This window comes from Condylura cristata, unplaced genomic scaffold (genome assembly GCF_000260355.1).
Source record: "Condylura cristata isolate star-nosed mole 26May11 unplaced genomic scaffold, ConCri1.0 scaffold00006, whole genome shotgun sequence".
NCBI classification, from domain to species: domain Eukaryota; kingdom Metazoa; phylum Chordata; class Mammalia; order Eulipotyphla; family Talpidae; genus Condylura; species Condylura cristata.
The window spans coordinates 14587138-14613641 of NW_004567107.1; the positions used below are offsets into that span (position 1 = coordinate 14587138).

At 55.7% G+C, this 26504-nt stretch overlaps 2 protein-coding genes across 2 annotated transcripts in view; one reads left to right on the forward strand and one right to left on the reverse strand.

Moving 5' to 3' along the window:
• AKNA (AT-hook transcription factor) overlaps window positions 1-19968 on the forward strand; it is a 37607-nt gene extending 17639 nt beyond the window's left edge. Inside the window, exons 7-22 of the mRNA XM_012721610.1 lie at window positions 1312-1371; window positions 3216-3343; window positions 3785-3992; window positions 5648-5799; window positions 5879-6133; window positions 6886-7132; window positions 8055-8161; window positions 8862-9067; window positions 9882-10047; window positions 12865-13041; window positions 13596-13711; window positions 14332-14472; window positions 15833-15928; window positions 16920-17027; window positions 17237-17429; window positions 18864-19968. Of these exons, the coding sequence (XP_012577064.1) occupies window positions 1312-1371; window positions 3216-3343; window positions 3785-3992; window positions 5648-5799; window positions 5879-6133; window positions 6886-7132; window positions 8055-8161; window positions 8862-9067; window positions 9882-10047; window positions 12865-13041; window positions 13596-13711; window positions 14332-14472; window positions 15833-15928; window positions 16920-17027; window positions 17237-17429; window positions 18864-19125 (2622 nt within the window). The 3' untranslated portion in view covers window positions 19126-19968. The remainder of the gene's footprint in view (window positions 1-1311; window positions 1372-3215; window positions 3344-3784; window positions 3993-5647; window positions 5800-5878; window positions 6134-6885; window positions 7133-8054; window positions 8162-8861; window positions 9068-9881; window positions 10048-12864; window positions 13042-13595; window positions 13712-14331; window positions 14473-15832; window positions 15929-16919; window positions 17028-17236; window positions 17430-18863) is intronic.
• A 2590-nt stretch (window positions 19969-22558) lies between these two features.
• On the reverse strand, window positions 22559-25541 carry ORM1 (orosomucoid 1). The gene is made up of 6 exons (XM_004677942.1): window positions 25428-25541; window positions 24950-25092; window positions 24673-24743; window positions 23884-23991; window positions 23643-23743; window positions 22559-22645 (listed from the first exon to the last, which is right to left on the reverse strand). Exons 1-6 carry the CDS (start codon window positions 25539-25541, stop codon window positions 22559-22561), a joined length of 624 nt encoding a protein of 207 aa, XP_004677999.1.
• Between the last annotated feature and the right edge of the window lie 963 nt (window positions 25542-26504).

A 26504-nucleotide genomic window follows, 5' to 3' on the forward strand; every position in this document is an offset into this window, starting at 1 on the left:
TTTCGGGTGAAGTTAGTAAACCAGATGCTCTGCTGGAACCCTGAACGCTTTACCTGACGTACGTTTGTTTGGCTTGGAGCTTCTAGTGTAAACATGTGACACACACAGTCCTGGGTCCATAAAGTATTGCTGCCGAGAAACACCAGGTTTCTTCTTCTTTCGGTAACAGCCTTATTGAGACAGAATTCATCTACCATATAATTCACCCGTTGATAGTGTAAACTTACAAAGCAAAGAAAAATCTTGAAGAGTGGATGTGACAGTGATTTTTAGCGTATTCAGAGGGGTCGACCCATCCCCATGATCAACTTGAAAGCGCTTTCATCACCCAATAAGAAGCCCCATGCCCAGGGAGCAATCACTCCCCATTCCCCCACCCTCATCCTCTGTTCCATGCATATGTGAATATGTATAGAGATGATTGTGTGTGTAAACCATTCTGTGCCTTTTTTTTTTAAAGTTTCCAAATTGGAATTTTTATTTTTGGGTGTGCAATGAATTCACTGTGTTCAAAGTTTTAAGGATACATAACAGGAAAAAACCACCTCATCCCTCTCCCCAGAGCAGTAACTCTTTAGTATCCTGTGTCATTGCAATTCTGTCATTGCAATCCTGTGCAATTCTGCCTCACTTAATGACAAAGGCATGTTCTGAGAATACACTGTTGGCCAACTTCATTGCTGTGCCCGTTCCCCAGAGTGTAATGACACAAACCTAGGCTTGAGGGCATAACCTCTTGGGACCACCTTTGTACATTTGTTCTCATTGACCAACATGACATTAAGCGACACAGCTGTACAAGCAAAAGTAGTATCGCTTTCCTTTTTCATTCTCTGTCTTTTGTACAGATGGGCGCATACAAGAAACACTATCTTGTACCTTGACTTGTCACTGAAAGGTTGATCTTGGAGGCAAATGTACACATGAGAACATACACCTGTGCCTTCCTCCTTTTTATGACTGCATACTATTCCACAATGTGGCCTTTAGCTTGTTACTTGGAGCCCCTTACCTGACCCAATGATGCTGCAGTAAATATCCTGCCTTGTAGGTCTTATACACATGAGTGAACTGGGCTTTGCTGTTGATAAACTCCTGGAGATTCCAATTTGATTCTTCCCAGTAATTGCCAAGGCTGGTGGCAGAGACAGTTTGTGGCACCCACCTTCCCGCGCTTGCCAGAAAACCCACATTCTGAGGTGAAACCCAGCTCCTCGTGCCATCATGTGGCTGTGGCTGAGTGTGGGAATCTGCAGTGCTCACCCTCCGGCGTCTGGGTTAACACAGTGTCTTTTCCACATCCATGCCCAGGTGGAGTCTTTTGTGGACCTGAGGCAGGCAGGACAACTCACACCCCAGGACCAACTCAAGGTACTGCCCACTTCTGGAGATGCTCTTGGAACCACCAGACAGCTGCTCTGTCTCCAAAAGTGGAGTCTCTGAAGCTTCCTTTGCTACAAAACAGACCAGAAAATCCCAGACACAGTGTCTCCTTTTAGAATAAACAGCCCTGCTTAGCTTTCCAGGATGATGATGCCTGTAACACAATAGTTCCTGCTTGTTAAGGAATGGTGGTGGGGTGCCAGGCACTGGTCAGCCCTGGGGGTACATGATTTCATTGTATGACTATTAAAACTCAGAGGCAGCTAAGCCATCACTCCCATTTAATTGAATTGGAACCAAAGCCATGCTTCAAAGGCCACACAACTAGCAGGTGGCAGCATTTAGACCAGTTGGGCTGTCTGATCCCCAGGCCCAGGGTGGAAGTCACTGCTTGCCACCGAGATCCCTGCCCCTCTGCACCAGAAAGAGCCCTTTTCTTTCATTCTTCCTCTATTATAAAGGTAAGGGTCAACCTTGATCAGGGAAAAGAGGGAGGAGACACCCTGAAGCCCTAAGCTAAACATTGACTTCCTCTTAGACACTGGTATCTAGCTAACTACAGTCATGCATAAAATTTAGATTTCTGCTTTATCACCAAAGTCCTAGGAAGTAGCTCAACAAAGCCCAGCGTGGGGGCCACAGCAGGGTCGTGGGCAGTCTGGGCAGCCTGACAGAGAACAGGGAAGCCCAGGGACCATCCCCTGCTGGGGTCTGTCCCTCCCCAAAGGTCTCTCTCCTGTGACCTCTCAGAGAGGGACCCCCACACTAGACATCTCATGGGAAGCAAGCCAGTGGATGGAGAGCCCACCTGGTGCCCCAGGCACAGAGCTGGGTGGGGAGAAGATCTGAGGGAGAACTGGGCTGGGGAGACCCGGGGAGGGGGCAAAGGCCCCCTGGTTTGTAAAACAAGACTATGGGGTGAGCATTTCCCATGTTATTCTATACCCATCACATACAGTTTCCTAGTGCAAAGTGTATGCTGTGGATCGCACCTGCTCCTTCAGTGGCTGTCAAGGACCTTGAAATGACCTAGTTCATTTGCTCCCTCTCTCTACTACCCTACAAACCTGAGGAGGTCAGAGCTGTGGAAGTGTGACTGGTGACTAGACTGTCTGCCATCAGCAGGTGGGATGGGGCTGATGCTAACGGGAACAGTGTTCCCACCACCTGTGGTGTTAGGCATGTCCTAGCTACTATCTTGTTTCCTGTGGGGCTTAGTTAAGCCAGGGCCTGGGTTCAGATCCTGCCTCTGTACTGACTCACTCTGACCGTCACCAACTTAAATGCACTCTCTGTGCCTTAGTTTCCTCCCTTCAAATGAAGATAAATCACCCCCTTATTAGGATTATATCGACGCTACATGGAGAATGCAAAGTGCTTTAGCCCAGAGCCTTCATGCTACGTAACTGCTAACTAATACCGATGATAGAAAACTTTATCTGTCCTGATAATCTGTACGGATGAGTGATCTAAGATTTTGCAAATCAAGAAAGAGGGTCCATGTCTCTCAAGTAGTAGGTCCTTAGGAGACATAGTCAGAGTATTTGAAGCTACAACTGCCATGGAACATTGGGGTCCTTCTAAGCCTACCCAGGAAGGGCTGGGGCCAGAGTTGTATACGCTGTGTCTGCTGCGTCAGACTGATGGCTGAGGGCTCTACCAGGACAGGCAGGCCCCAGAGGGTCCCAACTCAGGGACCTCAAGGACTCTGCAGACCCAGGGTGAGCCCCATGGCATTCTCCCCTCCCCCAGGAGCTGTTCTGCCCACGTATCTGCAGAGACAGAGCCCCCAGGGCTGGTACTTAGGTCCTTCTGGCTTGGTCTGGTTTCAGGGCTTCCAGCTGCTAAAGGCTGCCCACACTGCACTGGAGGAAGAATACCTGAAGGCCTGCAGGGAGCAGGCACCAGTCCAGCAGCCTGCCGGCTCCAGGGGAACGCCTGGGAAATTTGATCCTGGCAGGTAGGGCAGCGGAGGGGAGGCCCAGAGAGTAAATGGGGCCAGCCTGTCGGCCATGCTTTGTTTTCCTAATTCATACTCCAGGGCCAGGGAGAAATCCTGTCCCAGTTAACATGTCCAAGGGCAGGAATCCTTTTGCGCCCTCCGCAATGAGACGTGACCTTGGAGAATAGGGAAACTAAGGCAGAAGGCAAAGGGATTAACTCAGGTACAGAGCCTATTAGCGGCAGGGGCTTCTGGGGGACCAGGGCTCAGGTCTCCTGATCACCAGTGGAGACCACTTTCACCTTGCTTATTCCAAGTTCTCACATAATCTACACGATGATGTCCACGGGCTACCCCAGTGGACGTTCTCGGGGCCCCTTCTGCAAAAACACGGCCTCCCCAACTGACCTCATGTGACTGCCACCCCAAGCGCTTGGTGCTGATGTTTCCCCATTGCAGGGAGCTGGAGGCAGAGATATTCCAGCTGGGGATTCGTCTGGAAGAGCTGAAGGACCACATGGACCAGAACCAGCAGGCCCCCGAGGGAGCCGGATCAGACTTGCCTCGGGGGAGCCCCCCAGCCACCCCCCGCCCCTGCCAGCCAAGGTGCCTGCCCTCTCCTTCGGGACACGGCCCCACGCCAGTCTCCCAGACCCTCTGCTCTGAGGTACCTCTCTGCCTGCCATGTTGGTCTGCTTTCTTCTGTCGTTTCTCCACTTGCTGGTTTCTTTACATTATAGTTATGAAGCGTGTCTCACGACAGGAGATGGGGATTCAATGGGAAACAACAAAATAGGCGACTTATGCCCTCATGGAGTTTTCTGTCTAGTCGAACAAGTTATTATAAGATTTATAATTTTGCTCAGTGCTCTGGAGGAGAATTATGGGGTTCTGAGAAGAGAATTGAGTTGAGGGGGTCAGAGAAACTTTCCCTGGGGAAGTAATGTTTTAGGAGTTATTCAGTATAGAGGGGGAAAGCCGTCCAGGAGGAAAGTCAGCCAGTGCAAAGGCCCTGTGGCTGGAATATGGAACAAGGGGCGCAGTTGTCTGAGAGAAGTGACTGCAGATGCAGCCAGGAACCCCACGGCGCAGGGGCTTGTGGGCACATCACGGCCTTGGTCTTAGACTCGAGGGGGATTTGTGGGGGTGCAGACGGGCCAGCTAGAGTCAGAGAAGTAGCCACAGAAGCACTTGTGGACTTGAGCAGTGTGGTAGGTACCTTTGACTGGCACAGGGTGGTGAGAAGGGAAGGGCCAGAGTGACTTCAGGCTTCTCACTTTACTTCTGGATCTGGGGACTGCCACAAAAATGGGTGACACTAGCCAAAGGCCACACGTGAAAGGGACTTCGTGGCATTCCGCAGCCCACATCACAGCCCAAGGAGAGAGGATGACTAGATGTGGTTTGTAGTTGAGCAAACTGAGTGTGAAGCGGTGATGCAGGCAGCCCGGCGGAGTGTCTCATCCCACAAACCCCTCACTGCCTAAGGGGCACCCTTGACTTCTTGGGGTTTGGAACAGGAAAGGGGGAAGCCTGTTGGGTGGGGCAGGGCTGGTGGAGGTCTGGACACTAAGTCCATGACCCCTCAGGTCTTGGGGGTCATTCCCTCACATGCTCTGGCTGAGGATAGGAAAACTACTCACACTACCTCAGACAAATAGGCACCCAGTGTGTCGTCTTGAGGGGCTCCTATTCTAACACAGTGAAGGTATTGGGGGGCTTGAGCATTCTTACTGCAGTGGAGAGGAGTCAGGAGGTGCTTCTGACTGGATATCTGGGTTCAGTCTCAAGTCTGGGCCTGGGTTCTGTGTGACTATCATTCGCACCACAGTTTCCTGTCTCAAACACTGGGTTAACTGGCTGGTGGGCTTGTGAGGTGAGCTCTGCAGTGCCTGGCACATAGGAGGTGCTAGGTCATGGCAGCCAGCACGGTCACCTATTTGAGTGATGGGAATATAGTCTTGAGAAATGTGTTAGACAACTGTGTGAACGCCTTAGAGTCCTTGCTCAGACCCAGATGATGGAGCCTCCCGTGTGCTGAGGCTGGAAAGTACCGTCCACTGGGACAGCCATTGTGTGTGGGGTTGGTGCGGCCTGTCCTTGGCCGACATGTTGCTAAGGGTGCGTATGGCCCTTCAGTCCATCCAGCCCGACATAGTACACACACATGAAACGGGGGTGGAGTTCGGCCTGGTGGAGTTCGGGGCTCTGAGCTGTTTCTTACTCTTCAGCCCCCAGCATGAGCCTGGCATGAAGCACGTGCTTTAAAAATGGTGTTTAGGTATCTGCTGAATGTCTGTCTCCCGCCTTTCTGGCCCCCAGCCCCACACCACCCGCGCAGACCCCTGCCCGCCACCCATGAACCAGGAGCTGAGCTCTGCCAGCAGTGAGGCGGACAGACCGCTGGACCTGCCGGCCCCCCTCAGACGCAAGGAGCTGCAGATGGAGCAAGGTTTCCATGGCCTCCTGGAGCGGTGGGTGTCCCCAGCAGTGAGGCCAGGGTGCTGGCTGCCCCATGGGCCGAGGTCACAGCCTGTGTTTGCTCCTCTGCAGGTACCTCAGTGTGAAGTCCCTTCCAGAAGCCATGAGGATGGAGGAAGAGGATGACGAGGAGGAGGGGGAGGAGGAGGAGGAGGAGGAAGGGGAGGAACAGGGCTGTCCCGAGGAAGTGGATGGCGCAGCTCCCACTCCAACGGAAGCAGAGGCCAGTGGACTCCCTGTGGTGCAGGCTGAGCGAGGTCACAGGCCCCGTCTTGAGTATGTCACTGAGGCCCCCTGCCCCGTCCCACCCCACCTCCAGAATCGCAGGTATGCTGGTGGTTTGGAAATGGCTCTCTTGCACCTTAGCTCAGCATGAAGCTACGCCCGAGACAGCGGCTTCGGGGGTGCGGGGTGTGGTTTCCAGCAGGACAGGGCAGCACTGGGCACCGTCATTCTCCTTTTCCGTCTCAGACCTTCTAAGAACTCGAGGCGAGAGTCTCAGTGCTCTTGTGTTTTGAACGCCATCTCCATAAACTTTGCTCTACTCAGAAGACTTAACGTCACTATTATTAGCGGCCCAGCATGACATGTCCAGATAGAAATGAGCTTAGAAAATAAGCAGGAAAACTAGAGCATGAATTCACTGAGGGCAGACGCCGTTGGTGGGCCCTGTAACCAGAAACAATCCATGTCAAATACAGTGTTTTCCTTTTATTTTTCAGAGTTAGCCTTTATTTATAGGAGTGTCTGTCTTTTTTTTTTCCCTTTTTTCAGTAGAGGGAGTTTATTATGGAAATAGCTGAAGTAGGGAAGATGTTATTGCAAATTTCCAAAACAGTTGTTGCTGTACTGTTTCCATCGTGGTGATTGGGTGGGTTTTTTGGTACCGCAGCCTGGAGCTGAGGAAGGTGACACTCAGAGAGGGGAGGTGCTTTGCCCTGGGTCCCACAGCTAGAAGGAAGCAGGACCAGGGTGGCACCCAGGGAGGTCTGTGGTGCCCTACACTGCTCACCTCCCAGGTCTGGGCTGCTTGGCCTGTGCCAGGGCTCAAGGTTGCCATGCTTCTCCTTCCCTGCCAGGGAGACCATGGAGCAGATGGTATCTGTGAACCCACCGGGCTTTCATGCATCCAGGACCCGAGATCGGCACCCGTCAGGCCTGGGCAAGGTGGAGGCCGCCCCCGCAAGCCCTGGCCGGCTTCCCCAGCCTCAGGACATCAAGTCCTCGGGGTCGCACAAGAGCAGCCTCACCAGCCTGGAGGGAAGTGGCCTGTCCGAGCACCTTCCACAGAAGCCCCTGCACCGCGCTGGTGAGCCCCACCTGGAGGTAAGTGCCTACCGGAGGCTGGGGCTGGGCTGGCAGGCAACTCCAGCTCGTGCCTTCTGCCCCCGGACCTTTGCTCCTGCCCCTCTGCCCACACACCTACTCCCATCCCTGCCAGTCACACCCCTGCTCGACCCTCAGGGCTTTTGCCCAGGGTCCCCCCTCGGCGGTAACTCTCCCCCAACTCCCCGGCGCCTGCCGGAGCTCTGCTCCCCGCTCTGAGTAACAGCTGCCTGTGTTTCTGGAGCTGCTCGGGCCTTGCTGTGGTCTCCAGGCCCTGGGTGCTCTTACAGCAGTCGTTTGTCAATGGATGCAGCGCAAACTAGTCACTGTGGAAACATGACGTGCCAGGCAGTCTTCCGTAGAACATGTATGTGTCCACACGCACCCACATTCACACACAGCCCCTCTCTAGTCCTCATGGCCATGGTAATGTGATGGGCAATGCAGTGGGCTGTGAAGTCCCGAGAGCAGGCTCCTCCTTGGCTAACTCTAGACTCCTGCTGTCGGAGGTGCGTGCATGGACTTTTTTTTCCCCACTCACTGGGCCTGGCATTTCTGCCATCAGATAGGACCGTGAGCTCCCAGCCCCCGGCCAGAAAACACGTGGACGTGAGAATCCTGGTCCTGTGACAGGCATGCTTCCTCCCACCCCTTGTGTCCAGGGCTCAGGAAGGCGGTCTTTCTTCCAAGGACCCTGCCTCCCCGCCTCACAGGATGTGCCGGGGTGACCCCCCCCAGGGTGACCCCTACCCCACCAAGGACCTGTCTGAGCCTGAGGGCCGCACCCTGGCCTGGCTGTTGGGAGCTGGCCAGACTCCATCTGTGAGCCTGCGGAATGTGGGGCCCAGGCCAGGATGCCATGGGCCACTCAGTGTGCCCTGGACACATTCCTCGGACTTAAAGGGACACTGTCTCTTTTCAGGAGGCCTGGATGGCATCCCCTGAGACGGACAGCGGCTTTGTGGGCTCAGAAACCAGCAGAGTGTCACCCCTCACCCAGACTCCAGAGCACCGGCTCTCCCACATCAGGTACCCCGGGGACCCCCCACTGTTAGTCTGCAGTATCTCACACCCGCTATAGCCAGGTGATTGAAGTGCTGTGAGCCCCAGAGTGGGGATGATAGTCTGGCCACCTTCAGAGACCTCACTTCATCTCCTCAACCATGGTTCCTCACCCCCTTGTTACTGATGGAGGGGGGAGGAGGCTCAGAGAGGGCAAGCAACTTGCCCAGTGTCACCCAGCCAATTAACAGACTAAGAAATAAATACTTGGTCAAACAAACAGGTGTGTGGTGACTGGGTAAGAACTGATGACTAGGATAGCTGAGCAGCTAAGTGAGGGGGACTAGGCTGGAACCCGAGGGGGGTAAGGCACACAGGAGGAAAAGGAGACAGCCACCAAGTGGAGCGGTGACCTCCAGAGCTGGTGTACGCCCCTCGGGAGGCCCATGTCCCAACGCAGGGTGCCCGGTAGGAACGGGTAGAAATTCTATTTCTCTTTAGAGGCCTTAAAAACAGACTTGAACTTTATTGTTTTGTGGCCAAGGGTGGTCAGGCACACTGCTGTGCAGTTTAAGAAATGCAGGTGGAGTGGGGTGCATCCTGAGAAGTAGCATGCACACAGGGGTGCAATGTCAAAAAGGTCAGGAGCTTAGGCTTTTGTGCAGAGGGACTCAGAGGCACAGCTCCCCCCCCCCCACCATGTGTCTTTCCATGCTTGGTACCCCAGCACCCCAGGGATCCAGCCCTTCACAGATTCTGTGCCCCGTGAAAGAGCCTCGCATCCCCAGACCAGGGGCCTTCGGGTCCCCAGAAGAGCCTCTGAGCCCAGCACTCCCAGAGGCCGAGCCCCGAGGCATCTCTCCGGCCAGGCCAGTCCTCTCCAGCGGAGGACACCCAGCTTCCACCTAGAGCCGATGCTAGCTCCAGAGACGGGTGAGTGGATACTTCTGGGGTGGCCACGCCTTAGGTGACTGATTGCATGGGTTAAAAAAAAGAGAAACCAGGCCCTCCCTGGTAGTGCAGTGCTTTAGCCCGCTGCGCCAAGAAGCTTAAGCCACTTCCACATGAGTTCGATCCCCGCCTGCCCCAGAGGTGACCACATGGCCCAGCAGACCTCTCCTGACCCGCCCGCTGCTCCCCTCAGCAGTGTACTTCGTCGATCTGCCTGTTCTACTCCCCACTCTGTCTCTGGCGAATCCTGTCACCCTCCGCATCTCTGCATCTCTGTATGAATAAATAAATAAATCTTTAAAAAAAAAAAGAAACCATAGAAAGACTGTTATCCTTTAAATATAAGATACTCTAAGGCTGATTATAGGAAAATTGGAAGTTAAAAAGTCAGCCAAAGGGAACAAAAAAATACCCTAGAAATGATTATATTGGCCTTCTGGTGTGATACCTGTGAGCTGTTTCCGGTCCAGTCACGTATCCTTAGAGCAGAAATGCAGTTTCAGAGGGAGGAGAGGCGAGTTGGGCCCAGGACAGATGAGTGAGACACACGGGAGTCGAGAAGCGAGGGAGGGGTAATAAGCAGTGAGCTCTCAGGGCGGGGTGTTGGGTCTGATGCCAGGAGGAGGGCAATGGAACAGCTTTTGCACCCTAAGCTCCCAGTAAAATCCACTTCTGGTTTTGCGGTCACAGTAGGTCCTTGACCTCACCTGCAGCTTTGCGACCTCACTGTCCAGAGTTACGCATTGAGGGTATTTCTTTCTGTAACCTCACTTTGCTCTTTCTGCTCTTTCCCTAGCTGTTGAGAGGCAAAAACGGACTTCTGAACAGCCAGCACGACACCCCGCCAGCACAGCAATCAACCCGCCCCCCACCTTGACCACGGCCAGTCCACCCCATGTGGCCCCGCCCCGTGGAGCTGCAGAGACCACCCCTGGCTCCCTGTTCACCAGATCAGGGCGAGAGTAAGTCGCACACGTGGGTTCTGTGGAGTCCAGGGCATCCCAGGTGGGTGGCAGGGCCGAGCGAGGCAGGGCCTGTTGGCGCTCACGTCTGGTGGTGGCACCAGACCAACCCGGGCATCTTGCCGCCCAGCTCAGGGCTGCCTCCTAGGGGCCTCATTGAGCTGACTCAGAGAACACTTTTCCAGTGGTGGGAAATGACCTATAGGTTCACCTCTGCCTGCGTGTCCCTTCCAAGACAGGGCTGGCAGATGTGGAAATAGGGGCATGTTTTCTGCAATTTATGCATTCATTGCATGGATTGGGTTTTTTCAAATCTGTTCTTTTGAATCCAAGGGTAGTTTCTCCTAAGAAAGTGACTCCTTGGTTGAACACAAATGGCCAACTGGGCTGCTTGGTCCCCTCTTGCTTCTTCTGAGGGGCTTGTGGCCAGTAATCAATCAGATGCCTTTACAGGGTTGGGGTGTCTGTCCCGAATGCATAAGACTGTTTACAGTCACCAGCCCGGGCCTCCTGAGTGTGTTGCAGTTGTGAGGGTGTCTGTCGTGTCTTCTCTGAGCAGAGTTGGGTTGCCCTTCTTGTGTTGGGCACCCAAGGCTGAGTTGAATATGCACTGCAGTCCCCTGAGACTGCCTGTGGTACCCAGGCCCTGGGAATACTCTGGGGGCCTTGTAAGGGCCACTACCTTGTAAGTGGGACAGAACAACAGGTGATCATACCCAGTGTGACAAACACAGTGGCAAAGCCCGAAGGACTGTGGAAACACAGAGGTTTCAGGGAGGACTCCCTGGAGGAAGTGGCATCTCCAGCAGAGAGAACAGCAGGTATGCAGGTGTAGAGCGAGTGTCCACCATGGGTTAGGAGCCAAGTGTTCGTTCCTGCTGGATACATGTGAGGCGTGGGTGCTGGACAATAAAGGGAGAGACCTGGGGAGATCTTGAAGGGCCTTGAACTCTGTGTTCAGAGATCTGGCTGGTGGCGGGCCTCAAAGGTGATCACTGAACATTTATGAAAGCGTGAAGACTCCCCCGAGGACAGTGACAGGGGGCGGTATGACCAGGTTTGTGTTCTATAAAGTTCTCTGGCCGCTGGGAGGGGAGAATGCATGCCCAGAGCAGATGCATTTGAGAAAGGGTACTTGGGCTTTGGGCCCTCAAGACTTTGAGTTCATTGATGTTAGGGGGCTGTTCATGGAAGTTTCCTTCTCAATTTCTGGTTGGCTAGCCAGGCAGATGCCAATGGGAAATCCACAAAGGAGGTGGTGCTATGTTTGTAGGGAGAGACGGATTGTAAGTCCCAGCTGGCACCGAAGAATTAGCTCTTGACAGAAACAACCAGGAGCAGCAAGTGCCTCCCCAGTGGCTATTCCAAGCCTTGGGCCCTTTTTAGTGGTCGCTGGCCAGGGACAAGAAGCCCCCTGTCCCACATGCAGCACCAAGCTAGTGCCTGGCCCTGCGGGGGTTAACTGGTGAGAGTGCCCAGCCTCTCCCGATCCTCCACCCTCAAGTTTGCCTTGGAAACCCAACAAGCGTCTCCCTGGGGATTGCCAAGGGAACCCGTTGCCCTCAGACGCACAGTGCACACCACGCTGGGGTTTGGCCAGAGAGAGGGCGCCTGCTCCCTCTGACTCATTCACCTGAGCACCGCAGGTGCCAGGAGACAGCCTCCCACAAGCCCAGGGCTACCAGGCAAGAACCAACCCCGAGAGGAGCCCTTCCCCGGAAGGACTAGCGGCACAGCCTGCATCAGCTCAGAGGACCGCCATGCCAAGCCCAGACTCTGGCACCCCGTGGGTAGGGGTTGGCGGGGAGGGTGCTGTGGGCAGGGCTGTCTGCCTCCCTCCCACACCCCCATCAGTCACGCCTCAGGAGGAGATGGCTGGAGGTGCACTGAGTAGTCAGGAAGAAATGCAGGCCGTGTCTGCTCCCTGCATGCTGGTGGCACATTGACACGCCTTGTGCATCAAGGTGGCTGAGGTTGGGGACCCTGGGATTAGGGCAGTAGTGCCCCATGTCTTGTCTTCCCACCCACACAGTGTAGGGCCAGGACTGCAGTGTCTCCTCGTCCGCGCTCCATGCCTACCCCATCCTGCTCCTTCCTGGAGCCATGAGTCCAGCTCAGTAGGGTGCAGAGCTCTCAGAGGGCAAGGTCTTGAGGCGTGAACGGGAGGTCTGTGCCTTGCATGCCTGTGGCTCACTGTCCGGGTGGGAGATGCTGTCAGGAGCAGAGGTGTGGACATGAACAAGGATGGCGGTACTCGGGGAAGGCTGAGGAAGGTAGGGAAGGGGCTGAACTGATGGAGTTTTCTGCAGACTGAGGCAGGGGGGCACCGGGGAGGGTAGCCTGGGGCTAAAAATTCCAGCTTTACTATGGCGATGGCACACGGGTGATTTGGTGCTGGGAAGCCCGCGGGGATTACAACTGAGATGGAAAAAGGCACAAAATGATGTAAAAATAAATGATTATTTAAAAAAATCCCAACTTTAAAGCAGAATAGCCCATGCACGTTATTTTGCACCCTCATCTCTAGCTTGAGAATGTGTCACGGGTGTTTCAGGAAAGCTGCTCAGAGGCCCTGTGTTCGGATGGGAAAGTCTCAGGAAAGTTTGCTTTGCTCACTGTGCAAGTGCATAACTCAGAGGTGACGAAGATGCCCTGAGAGAAGTGGACATACAGGGCATTCCAGAATTGGGTAACAGCCGCTGGGGCCTGTGCCTGCTGGAACGGGGCTCAGGCGGCTGCTTCAGATACCCCTGGGGAGCGGCCACCATCCGATTTATCGGCATCTGTGCTTGGTTCCCGTCTCCACCCCCACCACAGCCAGGCCATCCGGGAACTGCAAGAAGAGGTGTCTCGGCTCCGTCTGCGGCTGGAGGACAGTCTGCATCATTCACCCCAAAGCAGCCTGACGCGCCCAGTCTCCACCTTTGACCGCCCCACCAGGGCCCGGGACCGGCCAGCGGATCCCTCAGCTGCCTGGAGCACCCACTATGGCAGGTGCGTGACCCCAAGGTTCCCTCCCACGTGTCCCGGTAGTCACACAGGGGGTAGACTCGGTGGCCCCCTGAGCTGGGCACTGCCACATCTATGCTCTAACTTCAGTGGTTCATTCTTAACTATTTCTTTACTGTATAATCCTTGATGACCCAGTGGCTATATCAGACACTGGTGCAGTGAAGCCTGGTCCAGCAAGTGTCCCAGGTCTGGCCACCCTCTGAAGAGCTGGGACCTTTCAGGATGCTCACTGTCTCCCATTCACTGTCATTATGCACGGGATTGCACGAGGTCAGCAAACTTCTGGAGATAGTTAGCTAAGCATTTTATGGAAAACCCTCTGAGTAGTGGCTGATGTCTTCACTTAACAGACAAGGAAGCCGAGGATCAGAGAGGCTCCGCGTCTGGACTCCCAAGTCCAGAGTCTGCGTTTTTGACGCCCATGGCCCCCCCACCCTGCTTTATGCGATGAGCTTCACTCCAGCTGGCCGACTCGTTATCACCCTTAAAGTTCCCAGGGAAGCCGCTTGCAGTAACTCTTCTTTCTCTCTCGCTAGTAAGTCCTCAGAGAGGTTGTCTGGCGAGCCTGGAGGTGCAGAGCAAGCCGCTCCCCCACGAAGGCGACAAGCCAGGCCTTCCTCGGTGCCTCGGGACGTGCCCCGACACTCTCTGAGTAAGTGCCTGCCAGGGCTGCTTTCCGGAGGCCCCTCCTGGGTCTGGGGCCATAGGAACAGCCTTGGCGGAGACGTGGGGAGGCTGTTTGCATCTGTTTATGTGGCTGTAGGGCTCTGAAGCCCTGCGCCCTGCCAGTAACAGCCTCTCTGCGGCTTTTATATGACCATCACCTGCTTTTGTCTTCACTGCATGGGGTGGGTGGGGGTCACGTGATGCACCCTCTGCAGTTAGACCCCAAAGCCCGCAGCGCAGGGACTTGGCTGAAGAACACAGCTTGGAGTTAGTAGCGGGTTCAGCCAGCTTCTCTCTCCCCTGGCTGTGTGACCTCGGCAAGGTTGCTTCCCTGCTCTGTGCAGCTCGTGACACCTAGCAGCCAATAGTCACACTGCCTCCTCCTGGGGTTGTCAGGTTGTGAGGGTGCATGGCGTGGCTTGCTCACAGGGCCAGACCAGGCTGGCCCCTCTGGGCTCTGGATGGGTCAGCTGCTGTGACTGCGGGGCAGGCCTGGGATTCCCCAAGCGTCTCCCAGAGCCTGCACTTGCGACATGCGGTCACTCAGCTGTGTGATACCCCCGGGAGCCCCAATGATGCCCCCTGTGATGCCCATTTCCATCCCAGGTTCTGAATCCGAGCCAGCCTGCCCCCGGCTATTCTCTGAGAAGAGCAGAACCGCCGAGGACAGCCCACAGGCAACTTGGGGCAGAAAAAGAGGCAGCGTGGGACGGCCGGACAGGGTCACCTTCCGGGGCCAGTACACAGGTGGGGAGAGGGAAGAGCAGTGGGGTGGCCTTTTCTATTAGCTCCTGGACCGTTCAAACATCATCCTTTCCTCTGTATTGTGATACAAAAGACGGCAGAAGCTTCCATGCTCCCACGGACTCAGCCATGGGGCCTCCGCGCATTCACTCATCAAACACACATTCGGCAAACAGCTTCTATTACCTGCACATCCGGGCCCACGCGCGGTACTTAGCTCATTCAGCTGGTCAGTTATAGGAAGTCAAAGAAGCACCTGCTGTCGGCAGGACCTGGGCAGTGTGGAATCGGGTCACTTTTGCCTGGCCACCCTTCAGGTCTGATTCCTCAGGGGGGCCCCCTGTGTCTTATGAACAGGGCACCCAGCACACAGGAAGGCTTGAAATGATACACAGGATTTCAAAGTGCTGAAAGGCTGCTGACAGCACAGCAAAGAAGGCCGTTAACAAACAAGCAAGTACAGTGTGTACGTGATCAGAGTAGTGGCTCACAGGCGTGGCTCCCAACCATACCTCCCTGGGAGCGAGGGCGGTTAACCTCATGGGCCTATGGCCGAGTGCTGGGGACAAGGCAGGAGGCCAGAGACACGTTGGTCATGCTGGAGTCTGCAGGGCCAAGGGGCAAAGGCGAGAGCAGCCAGGCTGGGGGCCCATGCAAAAGCTGGGTATCAGGTGGGAGCCCTGCACCCTCAACAAGAGGAAAGGTCATTATCAGGCTACATTCTGAAGGTCTTATTGACGCATTTGCCAAAGTAACCGCTGCACTCAACCCACCCTATGAGGGCCTTATCTGAGACTCGGGGAAGCACAAGGCAGGATGGTAGGCGGGGTGAGGGCCCCTCTGTCCAAATGTCTGAAGCATGAGTACCTGCGGGCACTGGGCAGAAGGAGCAGGATGGGTGCCACGCAGTCCTCCCCCTGACAGGCCCACCCAGAGACGGGGAGAAACGCCAGAAGACCCAGCCGCCCCGACTCCACCAGCAAGTCAGGCTGGGGGCAGCATCGAGCTTATTCATTGGTTCTAGGTCTCCCGGGTCGTCCTTCAAATCCTGAGCGTGAATCTGTTGATTGCTTGTGAGTGTCAGAAACTAGGCAGCTGGCAACTGTAAATAGGATCTGAGTCGACACAGGCGTGAGAGCATTTGGAAGACCAGTAAATGGGTTCATGTGTGGACGTGTTGTACACCTGTGTGCGTTTGTGCACATTTGACATTTGTGTGTACTTGCACAAGGGCGAGTACGTGCATGTGTGGGAGAATGAATGACTCCTGGAACCCTCTGGAGAAGAGGAGAGCACATTTTCTAAAACTCCCGCTCGGTATCTGCACGGGGGCTGATGCCACCTCTTCTGGTTTCCGCCACAGGCCAGGAGTACCATGTTCTGACCCCCAAAACTGTCCCGAGAGGCAGTGGCCCCGTCTCCTGTCCCAACTGCCAACCTGTTACTACCCAGGACACAGGTAAAGGGGTACCCGGAGAGGGAGTCACTGCTCTCAGGGAGGGTTCGGATAGGACAGACGGGGGACTGCCCTGAGCTCAAAGGTGGGCAGAGATACAGACGCATCACACATGTGGCTCCTGTGATGTTGCCTGAAGCCATAGATGGGATTCAAGAAGTTCCTGAAGTATCCTGACAGGGGTCTGGGCCGCAGGGGGCTATAGTGGTGCTTGTGTCTCAGCTCTCCTCCATCCTCCCTCACCACCTCCTTCCCCCAAGCCAACAAGGAAGAGTAGTGAAGAGCAGTGGCCTGAGACTAGGAACACCATGTGCTAGTCTGGGTTCTGCTGTGTGACCTCAGGCAAGTTCCTTAACTTCTCTGAGCCTGAGATGCCACATTCACGGTGGAAGGTTTACAGGTTGTGGGGGTGGGGGGAGAGTCTGAGGCCCTTTCAAGCAGCAATGATGGAACCATCATTTATTAAGCCCCTGCTGTATAGAGAGCATCTTGCTAATATCCCTGTGTCATTCTGCCTCAGCTTGAGTCCCAACGTCCATCCACTTAGCCAGCCAGCCAGGACTTTCCCATACTGGGCCTTCCCGAAGGACCTTTCAGCTAAATAGGGACACAGCACAATGGCCCGGGTGAGGCAAGAAACAGATGGACTGGCAGCACCCAACTCAGCCGAGGGCAAGGAGGGCTGGTAGGAGGGCTTCTGGGGGCAGTGGTGGCTGGGCAGAGGCCCAAAGGAGCAGGCTAGCCCTGAAACTCACTCAGATGTGGGCTGGCAATCAGTGCAAGACGCCGGGCCGCCTCCTGCTTCCCGAGGCTCTGGGGGCACCTGGTGCCCAGAGAAGGGGCTACTCTACCTGTGGAGGAATGGCCAGCCAGAGGGCTGCAGTGGCCCAGCTCTGAGACCCAAGAAACCTCTCCACCTCCTGGAGCCTCAAGTTGTCCTGCCTGGGGGCTCCAGAGATCTGACAGTTCTCTTTGGACATTTCTTCTCTTCCAGGTGGTGCTGCCACCAGGGAGCCCCTGGGAGCAACTGCCACCGATACAGGGCCATGTCCTCTCTGTGGGTCCCCCTCGGAGACAGCCAGCCCGGACTCAGCCACCTCTGGTAGGGACAGCTCGGTTCATCCTCAGCTCTCCTGGAATGTGGGTTTCACGGGTTGGGCAGGTGAAACCAACCTGAATGAAGCCAACGGGGCAATCTCTTAGCAAGACCCTCCCCACGTGGCCGGCGTGCTCAGCTCTAGCAGGCGGCGGGAGGGGCTCCTGTTCTCAGCTACATCTTCCCAGGTGGTCACTGTTTTCCCTTCCTGACAGGGCCAGAAAAGGCCTCCACGAGGAAAAACGCATCTTCAACGTCCAGCCCCAAGCAGAAGAACAAGAGGGCGGGGTCCCCATCCCGGCCACCCCCTGGACTGTGGTATCTGGCAGCTGCACCCGCAGGACCAGTCCCTCCGGCCTTTGCCTACGTCTCCTCAGTTCCCGTCATGCCTTACCCATCAGCCGCTGTGTAAGAACCTCAGTTCTGGCCCTCCCAGCCTCTCCACCTTAATCGTTTAACAATGAGCATTCAGACCTGGGCCAGGCAGCAGAGAGACCAGGTGCTGTGTATTCTTTTCCTGTTGTGAATAGTTGCAGTTCAAACTGACACTCGTGCAGTCATTCAACAAACCCTGAATGTTCCCAAGGTGTCAGGGAGCGTGCTCTGCCCAGCTGTGAAGTAGTTTGGCAGTGGCCTGCTCTCTGGGAGCTGATAGGCTCAGGAGATCTAGATTCCTGACCATCGCCCATTCAATGGAGGTCTTCTAGAGTCCAGGCAGGTGGTTAAGGAAACTTCCTCTCTAGCAAGGTTGGAGCTGCCCGTGCACACTCGGGCATCTCAGAGGTGGGTGGACACTCCTGCCTCTGCTCCTCTCAGGAACTCAGTGGCCCAGGATAAAGCTGAGTGTCCACACTGGGCATGGGGCTGTTTTACTTCTGAGGTTATTCTCCATCTCTGAGCTCACAGCTAGACCGAATTCACATACTGCTGTCTCCAGCAGTGGCTACGGGGCAGGGGCAGGGTCAAGCCCTGGCCAGTGGCAGCCCTGAAGCCTTGGGGAGGTCACCAGCTTCCTGTGCACCCCTCTTTCCCTCTGGGAAATGGGTTATGGTTAAGGATGAAGAGAACAATGCATGGAAAGCCCCCAGTACATGGAGGTAGCCAGGAATCCACTGCTAATGCTGGCTTTGATTGGGACACAGTGCCTGAAGTTGACCAGCTGCCCAGCGATACCCACTGAGCATGCTCAGTAGCCCAGGCCTGGCTCCAAAGCTGTCGGACCCGTGCTGCCACCTGCTGGCCATGTGTCTTCACGCACCTACTCCAGAGGCTTTCCAGCAAGGAGAGGGGTTCTGTAGCGTGGGGGACCGGCTGGTATCAAATTAACAAAAGGTGGGGGGAGTAGTTACTCGAGTTGAGGTCCCGGCTGGGAAGGACACCCTTCTGCCTGCTGCTGCCCTGAGCGCAGCCGGCCTTTCCTGTCCTGCAGAATCTCGTTATGCTTCTCCAGGGCGCCCCTGGGCAAATGGGGCCCCATATATTGCGCCAGAGGCAGGGGGTTTGCTGTGGAGCCTGGGGTGACCCTGGCCGCCAGCAGGTCTGGCTTTCAGGTTAGTGGCACCCAAGAAACAGTGGGGTGCATACTTGTTTGGCAGTCACGGTAACGCCAGAGCTCATGTCTCTGATGGGCACCTGCCCTTGGTTAATCTTCAATAAGCTGATTGATCGAGCGGCCATGGAAAGCACCTGTGTGGGTCAGGGACTCCATGGCGTTCCTGCTCCCCACTCTAGAGGAAAAGGAGCGGAGACCAGAGTAGGGGCCAGGCCCAGGGGCAGCTCCCAAGCGAAGCCCCTGGCTTATCCAGCCTCTCCGGTGACGGCTGTGCTTGCTTCCCTCCGCAGGTACTTTGTGCCTCCAGGATCTACCTCAGCCCCTTCAGCCCAGCCGGCAGCAGAGTGGCCCCTCACAACCTCCTCTCGGCCATCCAGGGGCCACCGACGTTCCATCCAGCTGGACCTGGACGACCTGAAGGAGCTCAACAAGGCCCTGAGCCAGGCCGTGCAGGCTGCCGAGAGCGTCCGCTCCACCACCCACAAGATGAGCCGCTCCCTGTCAGCCGACCTGCGGCATGCCCGCGGCCTGCGGGGCTCCTGCCTCTTCTGATGCCCCCAAGGTTCAGTGGGCAACCTCAGGTGGTGGGCAGGAGCCCCGGTGCTGGGCAGGCGGGCCCCTCGCTGCTGCCCCCCAAGCGGGAGCTGGCCAGAGCCTCTCCTGTGCCCTCACAGCCCCTCTAGAGGAGGGAGGGAGAGTCCACCCCAAGCCCTGCCTGCTTGGCCCCCGTTTTCAAAATGGAGGTACACTTTAGGCATCAAGAAAAGTAACTTCCCACGGAGTGGACCCTGGAGGGTTTCCGGGATCGAGCCACCTACTTTTCTGACGGAACATCGGGAGTCTCTTCTGGTTCTCTTGCACTGGCCCAATAATGTTTTATATGCAGATGGACAATTTTTTTCAATTGAGCTTTCCTGGTCCTGTGTCCTCCAGAGGAGGCCAGATAAGGAAAAGGCCCAGGCCTCAGCGCAACCCTAACACCCCAGCCTCTGACCAGCCACTCCAGACTGCGTCTCCGGAGTGGGAACTTTCTCCTGGAGACCAGTGGGGAATCTGGCCCCAGGATGACATGCTCCCAGCTTCTCCATGGTGGGAGAGGCCTGTCCCTGTCTGCTGGGATACAGACACCCACAGTCCCTCCCGGTACTTCGTCCTGAGCCCCCAGCCCTAGCCTGGGACCCCTGTGAAATCTTGCTTGGCCAGCCACCGCCCTCCTTCCATGGCCATCAGGCGGCCTCTTCCCTGCTCCCCCACACCCTAGCAGCACGGACCTCAGCATTTTCTAGAATGTGTGTGTATCAGTGATGTTTGTATATTTGAAGCATTTAAGATTCTATTTTCGTTATGAGGGCAAATGAAAAGTGAGTATTGATTTTAAAATAAAGAAAAGGCTGCAAAAATCATCACCAAAGCCTCCCGCACCTGTTGTGAGTCGTAGACTGCTGGCTTCTAAATGGTCTGTGAGACGGAAGGTGGGTGCTGAGCCAAGCCCTCCCGCGGGAAGCTGTGGGGCACTTTTCCAGCCCCCGCTTGACCCCTCTTCTCGCCAACACCCCCCACCCCTCTGCCTTTTCAAGAATGGAGACCCTGGCAGATCCCCTGGGCTGAGACCAGCAAGTGGCATTTGCAACCTGCAAGCCTGACTCTCCAGTGCAAACAGCCGCCTTGACTGAGCAAGGACCGCCTGACGTGCACCCCACCACCTCTCCCAGCCCCCACGTGGGGTCTTATTGCAGGGAATGTTTCCAGAACCCCACAGCATCTCCCCAGCCCATCTTCTTCCCAGCTTCATTTTCCCGCCCTTAACCCCTATGAAGCTTTTTCTCCCCATCATTTTTCTTCAGTTCTAAATTGCATCAAGTTCTTTCTCCCCAGCTCTTCTTGCCACTTTTCCTTTAAAATCGGCCCTCACTTTTCCCCCTGCCCCCCAACCCCAGGATACTTTTCTCAGCTGCTGCTACTCAGAGTGGCCAAGGGTAGACTTTTGCGGCCACTGTGAGGCGGGGGCGGCCTGGCAGGTGCCGAGCCTTCCCTGGTGCAGCCCCTTCTCTGGGAGCGTCAGAGCGAGAGCTGAGCCTGGGACCCCGCACGGTCCCCAGCTTCAGAAAGAGACCCCGTGCCTTGGTGGGGTGCAACCGGCCCAGGATTTTTCTTGATTCAGACAGATGAAGAGAGGAGTTTGGAGCTGTGTATTCGACAGGCCCTTAGCACTGACGCAGAGAGGCAGAAGCACAGGCAGAGAGCAGACACTGAGCCCGAGTCTCCCCTTTTATCCCTCCTCTCTTGGCCCAGGTGTCCCTACTTACCTGTGTACACGCCCTGGGCGCGCTGGCTTCTAGGCCCCACCTGGGTGTCCGTGGCCACAGGTGCACGTGGCCCATGCGCATGCTCCAAGCCTGTTGCATTAACACGCTATCACGTGCAGGAACCAGAGAAGCAAACAGGCCGCAGGTGGCGGCTGTGGAGGCTGGAGGGAGGTGAAGAACAGCCCGAGTGCCTTGTATGCCTCACACCTGGGCAGAGCAGCCACCCCAGCTTTGAGCAAAGGGTGCTGGAGCTGGTGTGTGGGCCCGGCCCTTAGCGGGGAGACTCCCAGGGTGCTGGCGTGTGAGGCCCGGGGCTGGGTGCTGGTGTCAGGCATTGTCCTGTCGCTCCAGATGGCTTAGGCCGTTCACACATGAGGCTGCCGGGATCTCAGTTCCTTAATCTGGTTATCACCTCAGCGATGCTGTTTCCCTTACCCAGCTTTAAACTGGAAACCCCAGGTCTGGAAGGAGGCCCCACTCCTCGCCGAACCCGGCTTCCACCTCAGTTCTGTTTATGCCTCTCCCGGACCTGCCTCCCACATGGTTCAGCTCAAGGGCTCCATACCCAGTGGCAGGATGCCAGGTGGTTTCTCGGGGCCCTCCCCACCCCCAGGTCTCCTACCCTCCTTCCTGGCGGCCATCCTGAGAGCCCTTCAGAGACAGACGAGGCCCCATGTCCTCCCTATTTCCCCTGTGCCCTGTCCAGGCCCAGATGCCAGACATCGTCCAGGAGCTGCAGCAGCTCCTATGTGACATGCCTTCCCTACCTGCCAGACGGCCCAGGGGAGGCCCACAGGGGCTCCCTCATGGATGCCCAGGGCCTGGCTTCCCTGTCCCTCAGCTTCCTCAATCGAGGTCTGCTCAGTGCTCACTGCACGTGTACTCTTAGAACCTGCTTAAAGCAAGAGCAGTCAGCCAGCTCTAGGGAGTCCAGGCATGTTAGGGTTAAGGAGGGACCGCACAGGGCATGACCTCGGGAGGCTTAAGCAGCTTCTGAGATAGGGGAAGGATTTTTAAGAATCCTGGACAGAGGAGGTAAAAAGAGAAACTCAGTTGGGGTCATGGGCTCATCTGCCTGGAGGCATTTGGCCCCCTAGAGAAAGCCAAGCAGAGGGGGAGGATGGGATTTGAGAAGACAAAAAGGTTTGCACACCCCTAGACAGGAGCCCACAGGGGCTCCCCAGCCCCTCCAGGAGTCCCTGATTTCTTCCTTTAAATAAACTACTTTCTGAAAGCTGCTTGTTCTCTGCCTAACTCTCTAAAGTGTCTGTGAAATCCCTTCTTTGTCTGTGGGACAAGACCCCGTGGGGGTTCAGGGCTAAGTTAACAGTGTGCACCTGCGTCCCGAGTCTTGCCAGGCTGATTTCTTCTAAGACTTCGCACCCCAAAGGAAACCTCCTCCAGCTGGGTGCCCACAGCCCGATGTACCCTACAGCCCACCCGTGTGCTGGGCGCTTGAGCGTGGCTCTTCCCGCTTAGCCAGGGGCGAGCCCTTACCCCTTGACCCGCCAAGGCTCAGCTCAGGCGGCTTCATCACGAACAAGCAAACGAGTGAGTGGATGACACCTGCCTTTGCCACATGTAGACTTTACTGATACATCTGAGGGATGGAAGGATGGAACTGAGGGTCAAAGAGCGGTGCAAGGGGCTGGGCGTGAGCCCCCAAATTGCCTGGCATCCTAACCCAATGCTCCGCCTTCTTTGGCCCCCTCCTGCTCCTTCTTCCTCTCCTCCTCGTGCTGCTTCTCCAGCGGCCCACACAGATCCTAGAAGATACGGGGAGAAGGTAACACCATGGTAGGAGGTGGGGTCTGCTGGCAGGCGTGGGCCGAGCTCTGGACAGTCCATCCAGGCTGCAGCCCAGGCTCTGCTGCTCCCTTGCTGTGTGACCTTAAGTGAGTCACTCTCCCTCTCTGATCCTCAGCTTCTTCACCTCCACCATAAGGGCTCTGACCTTCAAGAATGGGTGGTATTCCCCGAGCACGTAAGTGCCAAGCCCTTTCTCCTTGCCTCTGACCTCTAACAAAGCCCCCCAATTATGAAGAAAATAACGGGGCATGGGGCAATCACGTGGCCTTTCCTGGGCTCCCAGTCAGTGGTGGACTGGCAGGCTTCAGGCCAGGAGACCAAACCAGTGCCTGGATCTAGAAACCTCTTCAAGGATCATGGGAACGAGATGATGGGTACCACAGTGGTCATGGGAGACCACCACAGGGGGAAACGGATGAAGGTGTTCTCATTTTCATAATCATGAAAGTAAGGGTGGCCAGTTGACCAGTGCTGAGATTTCAGAGTATTGCGTGGGATCAGAGCAAGGAAACCTTACCCAGGTTTAAAACCTTAACCCAGGTTTAAAGGAATGATTAAGGAGACTGTTACACTGAGCTCTCAGAGCAAAGGAGGAGGTGAGAGAGCTGGACTTGTCCAGTCCCTCCGCAGGGGTGCGAGAGCTGGGGGTGGCCAGTCCTCAGGGACACTCCCTGTGTGAGTCTCTTCCCCAGGCTCCTGCTGCGGCTCCCTGGCTGTGCTGCCCGCATTCCCCACCTGACCCCGCATCCTCCTGAGTCCCCAGACCTTTCCCTCTGTATTCTTGTCCACCCCCTTGAGCCTCTGCGAAGCTCCGTGTCCCTACAGCAAGGAGGGTGCCTCGGAGCAGGGCAGCAGCCTTGCAGGGCGGCCTTGGCCACCAGTGGTCCCTCTCTGGCCCAGGGGCTGCCCGTGGCGGGACTGCCTGTCCATCCTGTCTGTAGTCCTGGCGCTCACCTTCTCATCAGTGTGTATGATTTCCGACTTGTGCATACCCATGCACGCTATGGCTTCATGGAACTCATCCACCTGCTCCTGGCTCAACTGGGGCTTCTCAGCTGCAGGAAGGAGCAAGTGGCTTGTAGGGGAGCAGGGATGCTGGGGGTGGGGCAGGCCTGGAGCATTGGAGTTTTGGGACCCAATCCCAGGACTGTGATGGGGCAAAGCCGGGGTGCAATGGGAGCGGAGAGGTACCTACAGAAGATAGTGATTCCTATGTTCTGCTCATCGTCTGGATAGTAGGAGAACAGGAAGGTCCCGGGGTTCTTGCTATGCAGAAAATGGGCAAAAAATTCGATGCCATTTTCTGGAGGAGAAAGCCTCTGGTGAGATTGGAGTGGGGGTCACAGTGGTTCATGTGCTGCAGGTGAGGAAGCCTGGGGCCCCAGGGTGACTCGGAACCCATCACTGAAGGCCACGGCCACACAGCCCAGCTTTTGCTGTGAGCCTGGCAGGGCTAAGTGTGTTGAGTGGCATGGGAAATGTGGATCTTCCTGCAGACTAGCCGGCAGGGTCTCTGCAGGGTGAGGCCCCGGGGCAGCTGGGGCCTGCCGCTGGCGTATACATTCGTTGGCGCCTACTGGGTGCCCTCTAGTGGTGACAGTGGGACATGGGGGATGTCCCTGCCTGACAACATTCAGGGACCTGCTGAGCTCCCAGAGGAGAAAGTGGTTAAGAGAGGCAAGCTGTGTGATTCTAGGGAAATTCTTGATGTCTCTGTTTCTCCAATTCCTCATCAGATCACTGTAATGCTCTCGTAGGGCTGTTGGTGAGAACTAAGTGGGTTTACTGCTGGGAAGCATTTCCAACATGCTTGGCAACCAGCAAGAGCTCAACACTTGTAGCTATACTGATCAGCTCTGTGCAGGCACCAGAATCTGTCCTATGTTCTCTGGGCCCAAAGTCCTCAGGCTCTCGGCCCCAGCCCTTTCCTTGAGACGCGTTCACCCTCCCACCAAACCACCCCTCTTGACCACCTCAACCTTACCGTTTCTGGCCAGCGTCCCATTCTTCCGCTGGACAGTCAAGTAGCTATCGTTAAAAACGCACCGATCCCCACTGGAATCAGAGAGAGCCGGGGAGAAAAGTCGTAAGATGGTCAAGGAGAAGTGGACAAGTGCCCATCTGAACTGAGAGGCAAGAGTCAGGTGGCCATTAGCATCACCCTCCCAGTGCCATGGATGTGAAGGCCGAGATCAGGAAGAGGGAGGGTCTGCTCCAGTCCAGCCCCTGGGAGTAGAAGCTGGGGAGAGTGGGACTCTTACATAGTCTGGTACTCTTGGATATGTATCGTGTCCTCCGTCTTGTTGGGGATAAAGTAAAAGAAGGCTGAGTGAATCATTCTAGCCGATTGATTGAACTCAGGCTTGCGGAAGATGGAGGCGACATAGTACCACTTGCCAGAGAGCTGGGAAGAAGCCAGGGGTGATGGAGACTCAGGCTGAGGCCTTGAGGGTCAGCTGCGGTGATCTGGGGCAGAGTCCCTGTCTATTCGCAAACAGGGAGATGGGGCTCCAGGTGGGGAGGGACATCTAAGAGCTCTCTCCATAGACCAGTACCCCACCCCCCCGCCCCCCAGGTGGGCCCCTTGTGTTTAGCTCTGTGTTCCCTACTGAGAAATTGCAATGGGGCATGTGACTTGGAGGCCATGACATGCCTCTGAAGTCCACCAGGTGGGTCAGAACTTCACCCCAGGGCCCAGAAGAGGGGATACACACCACCAAACGGGGCGCAGGCACTCACAAAGTCCAAAGTGACATTGGTGATGGGCTTTGCCGTGAAGTTGGCGCATTCTGGGCTCTGGGCGCTCAGCAGAGGAAGGAGGCTCAGGACGGCGAGGGCCCAGGGCAGCGCCATGCTGGGGCGAGAGGTACCTGCAGTGAGGAGCGCTGGCGGCTGCAGGGTGCAGGGACTTTTGTAAAGAGCTGTGGGCGGGGCCTAGGGACCTGGCCGGGACCCAACCCAGGGGAGTTTGGAAACTGCCTTGCACAAAACTATCTCCTTCCCCCAAAGCCTCCCGGCCCAAGTGTAATTTGGGTCCCAGACTAGGGGAGGGGCCGAGAGGTGACTAGGGCACAAAGGTCTGGCTGTTCAAAGCCACAGTGGGCGGGGGCTGGAGGGATATCAATGAACATGTGTGGATTTCAATGCAGGGGCTGTAAAGACATTGCACAAGTAGTGAGCATTTCTGTTCTACTAACTACCAAAGCTGAGCAAGTAGAGCTGAAGCCACTTGAGTTCCCAGGCTAATGTGTTGTGCAAGTGGGGTGAGGGTAGGGGAGAGTTTGGAGGTGAGAGCAAACATGGAGTCTAGTCCAACTGAGTGTGGAAGAGCCATGGAAGTGCGAAGTTCAGAGGGACCGCTCCAAAAGAATAGGGCATCTCAGTGGAATGTCTCTTTCTAGTAAATGTATTGCTGGAACATCTCCTCCATCTAACACAGGGCACTTTACCCACTGCGAGTGGGCAGCTTGTCTCTCTTCTTCCCACTGTGTCTTGGCATTCAGGAGCCCCTTTGGGAGGAAAAATGCCACAGCCCATGTGCATTTCTACAGCACAGGGGGAAGGTCAAATCTTTATCCATCCAAATAAATACTTTCACAAAGCGTCATCAAGGTGTGCTTACCATTTGTAGTCTTAACTATTGCATACTGTTTTGAGTAATTTGTCATGGTTCAACAAAACATCTTAATGGATTTGGAACCTCTCATTCACTTCCTCAATTTGAACCTACTTAATTCTGTCCTCTTTTCATAGCTTTTTCACTTTGAGCTACAGTTGAGCAACAGTTGTTTCTAGGATTTTACACTGTGATTTCTC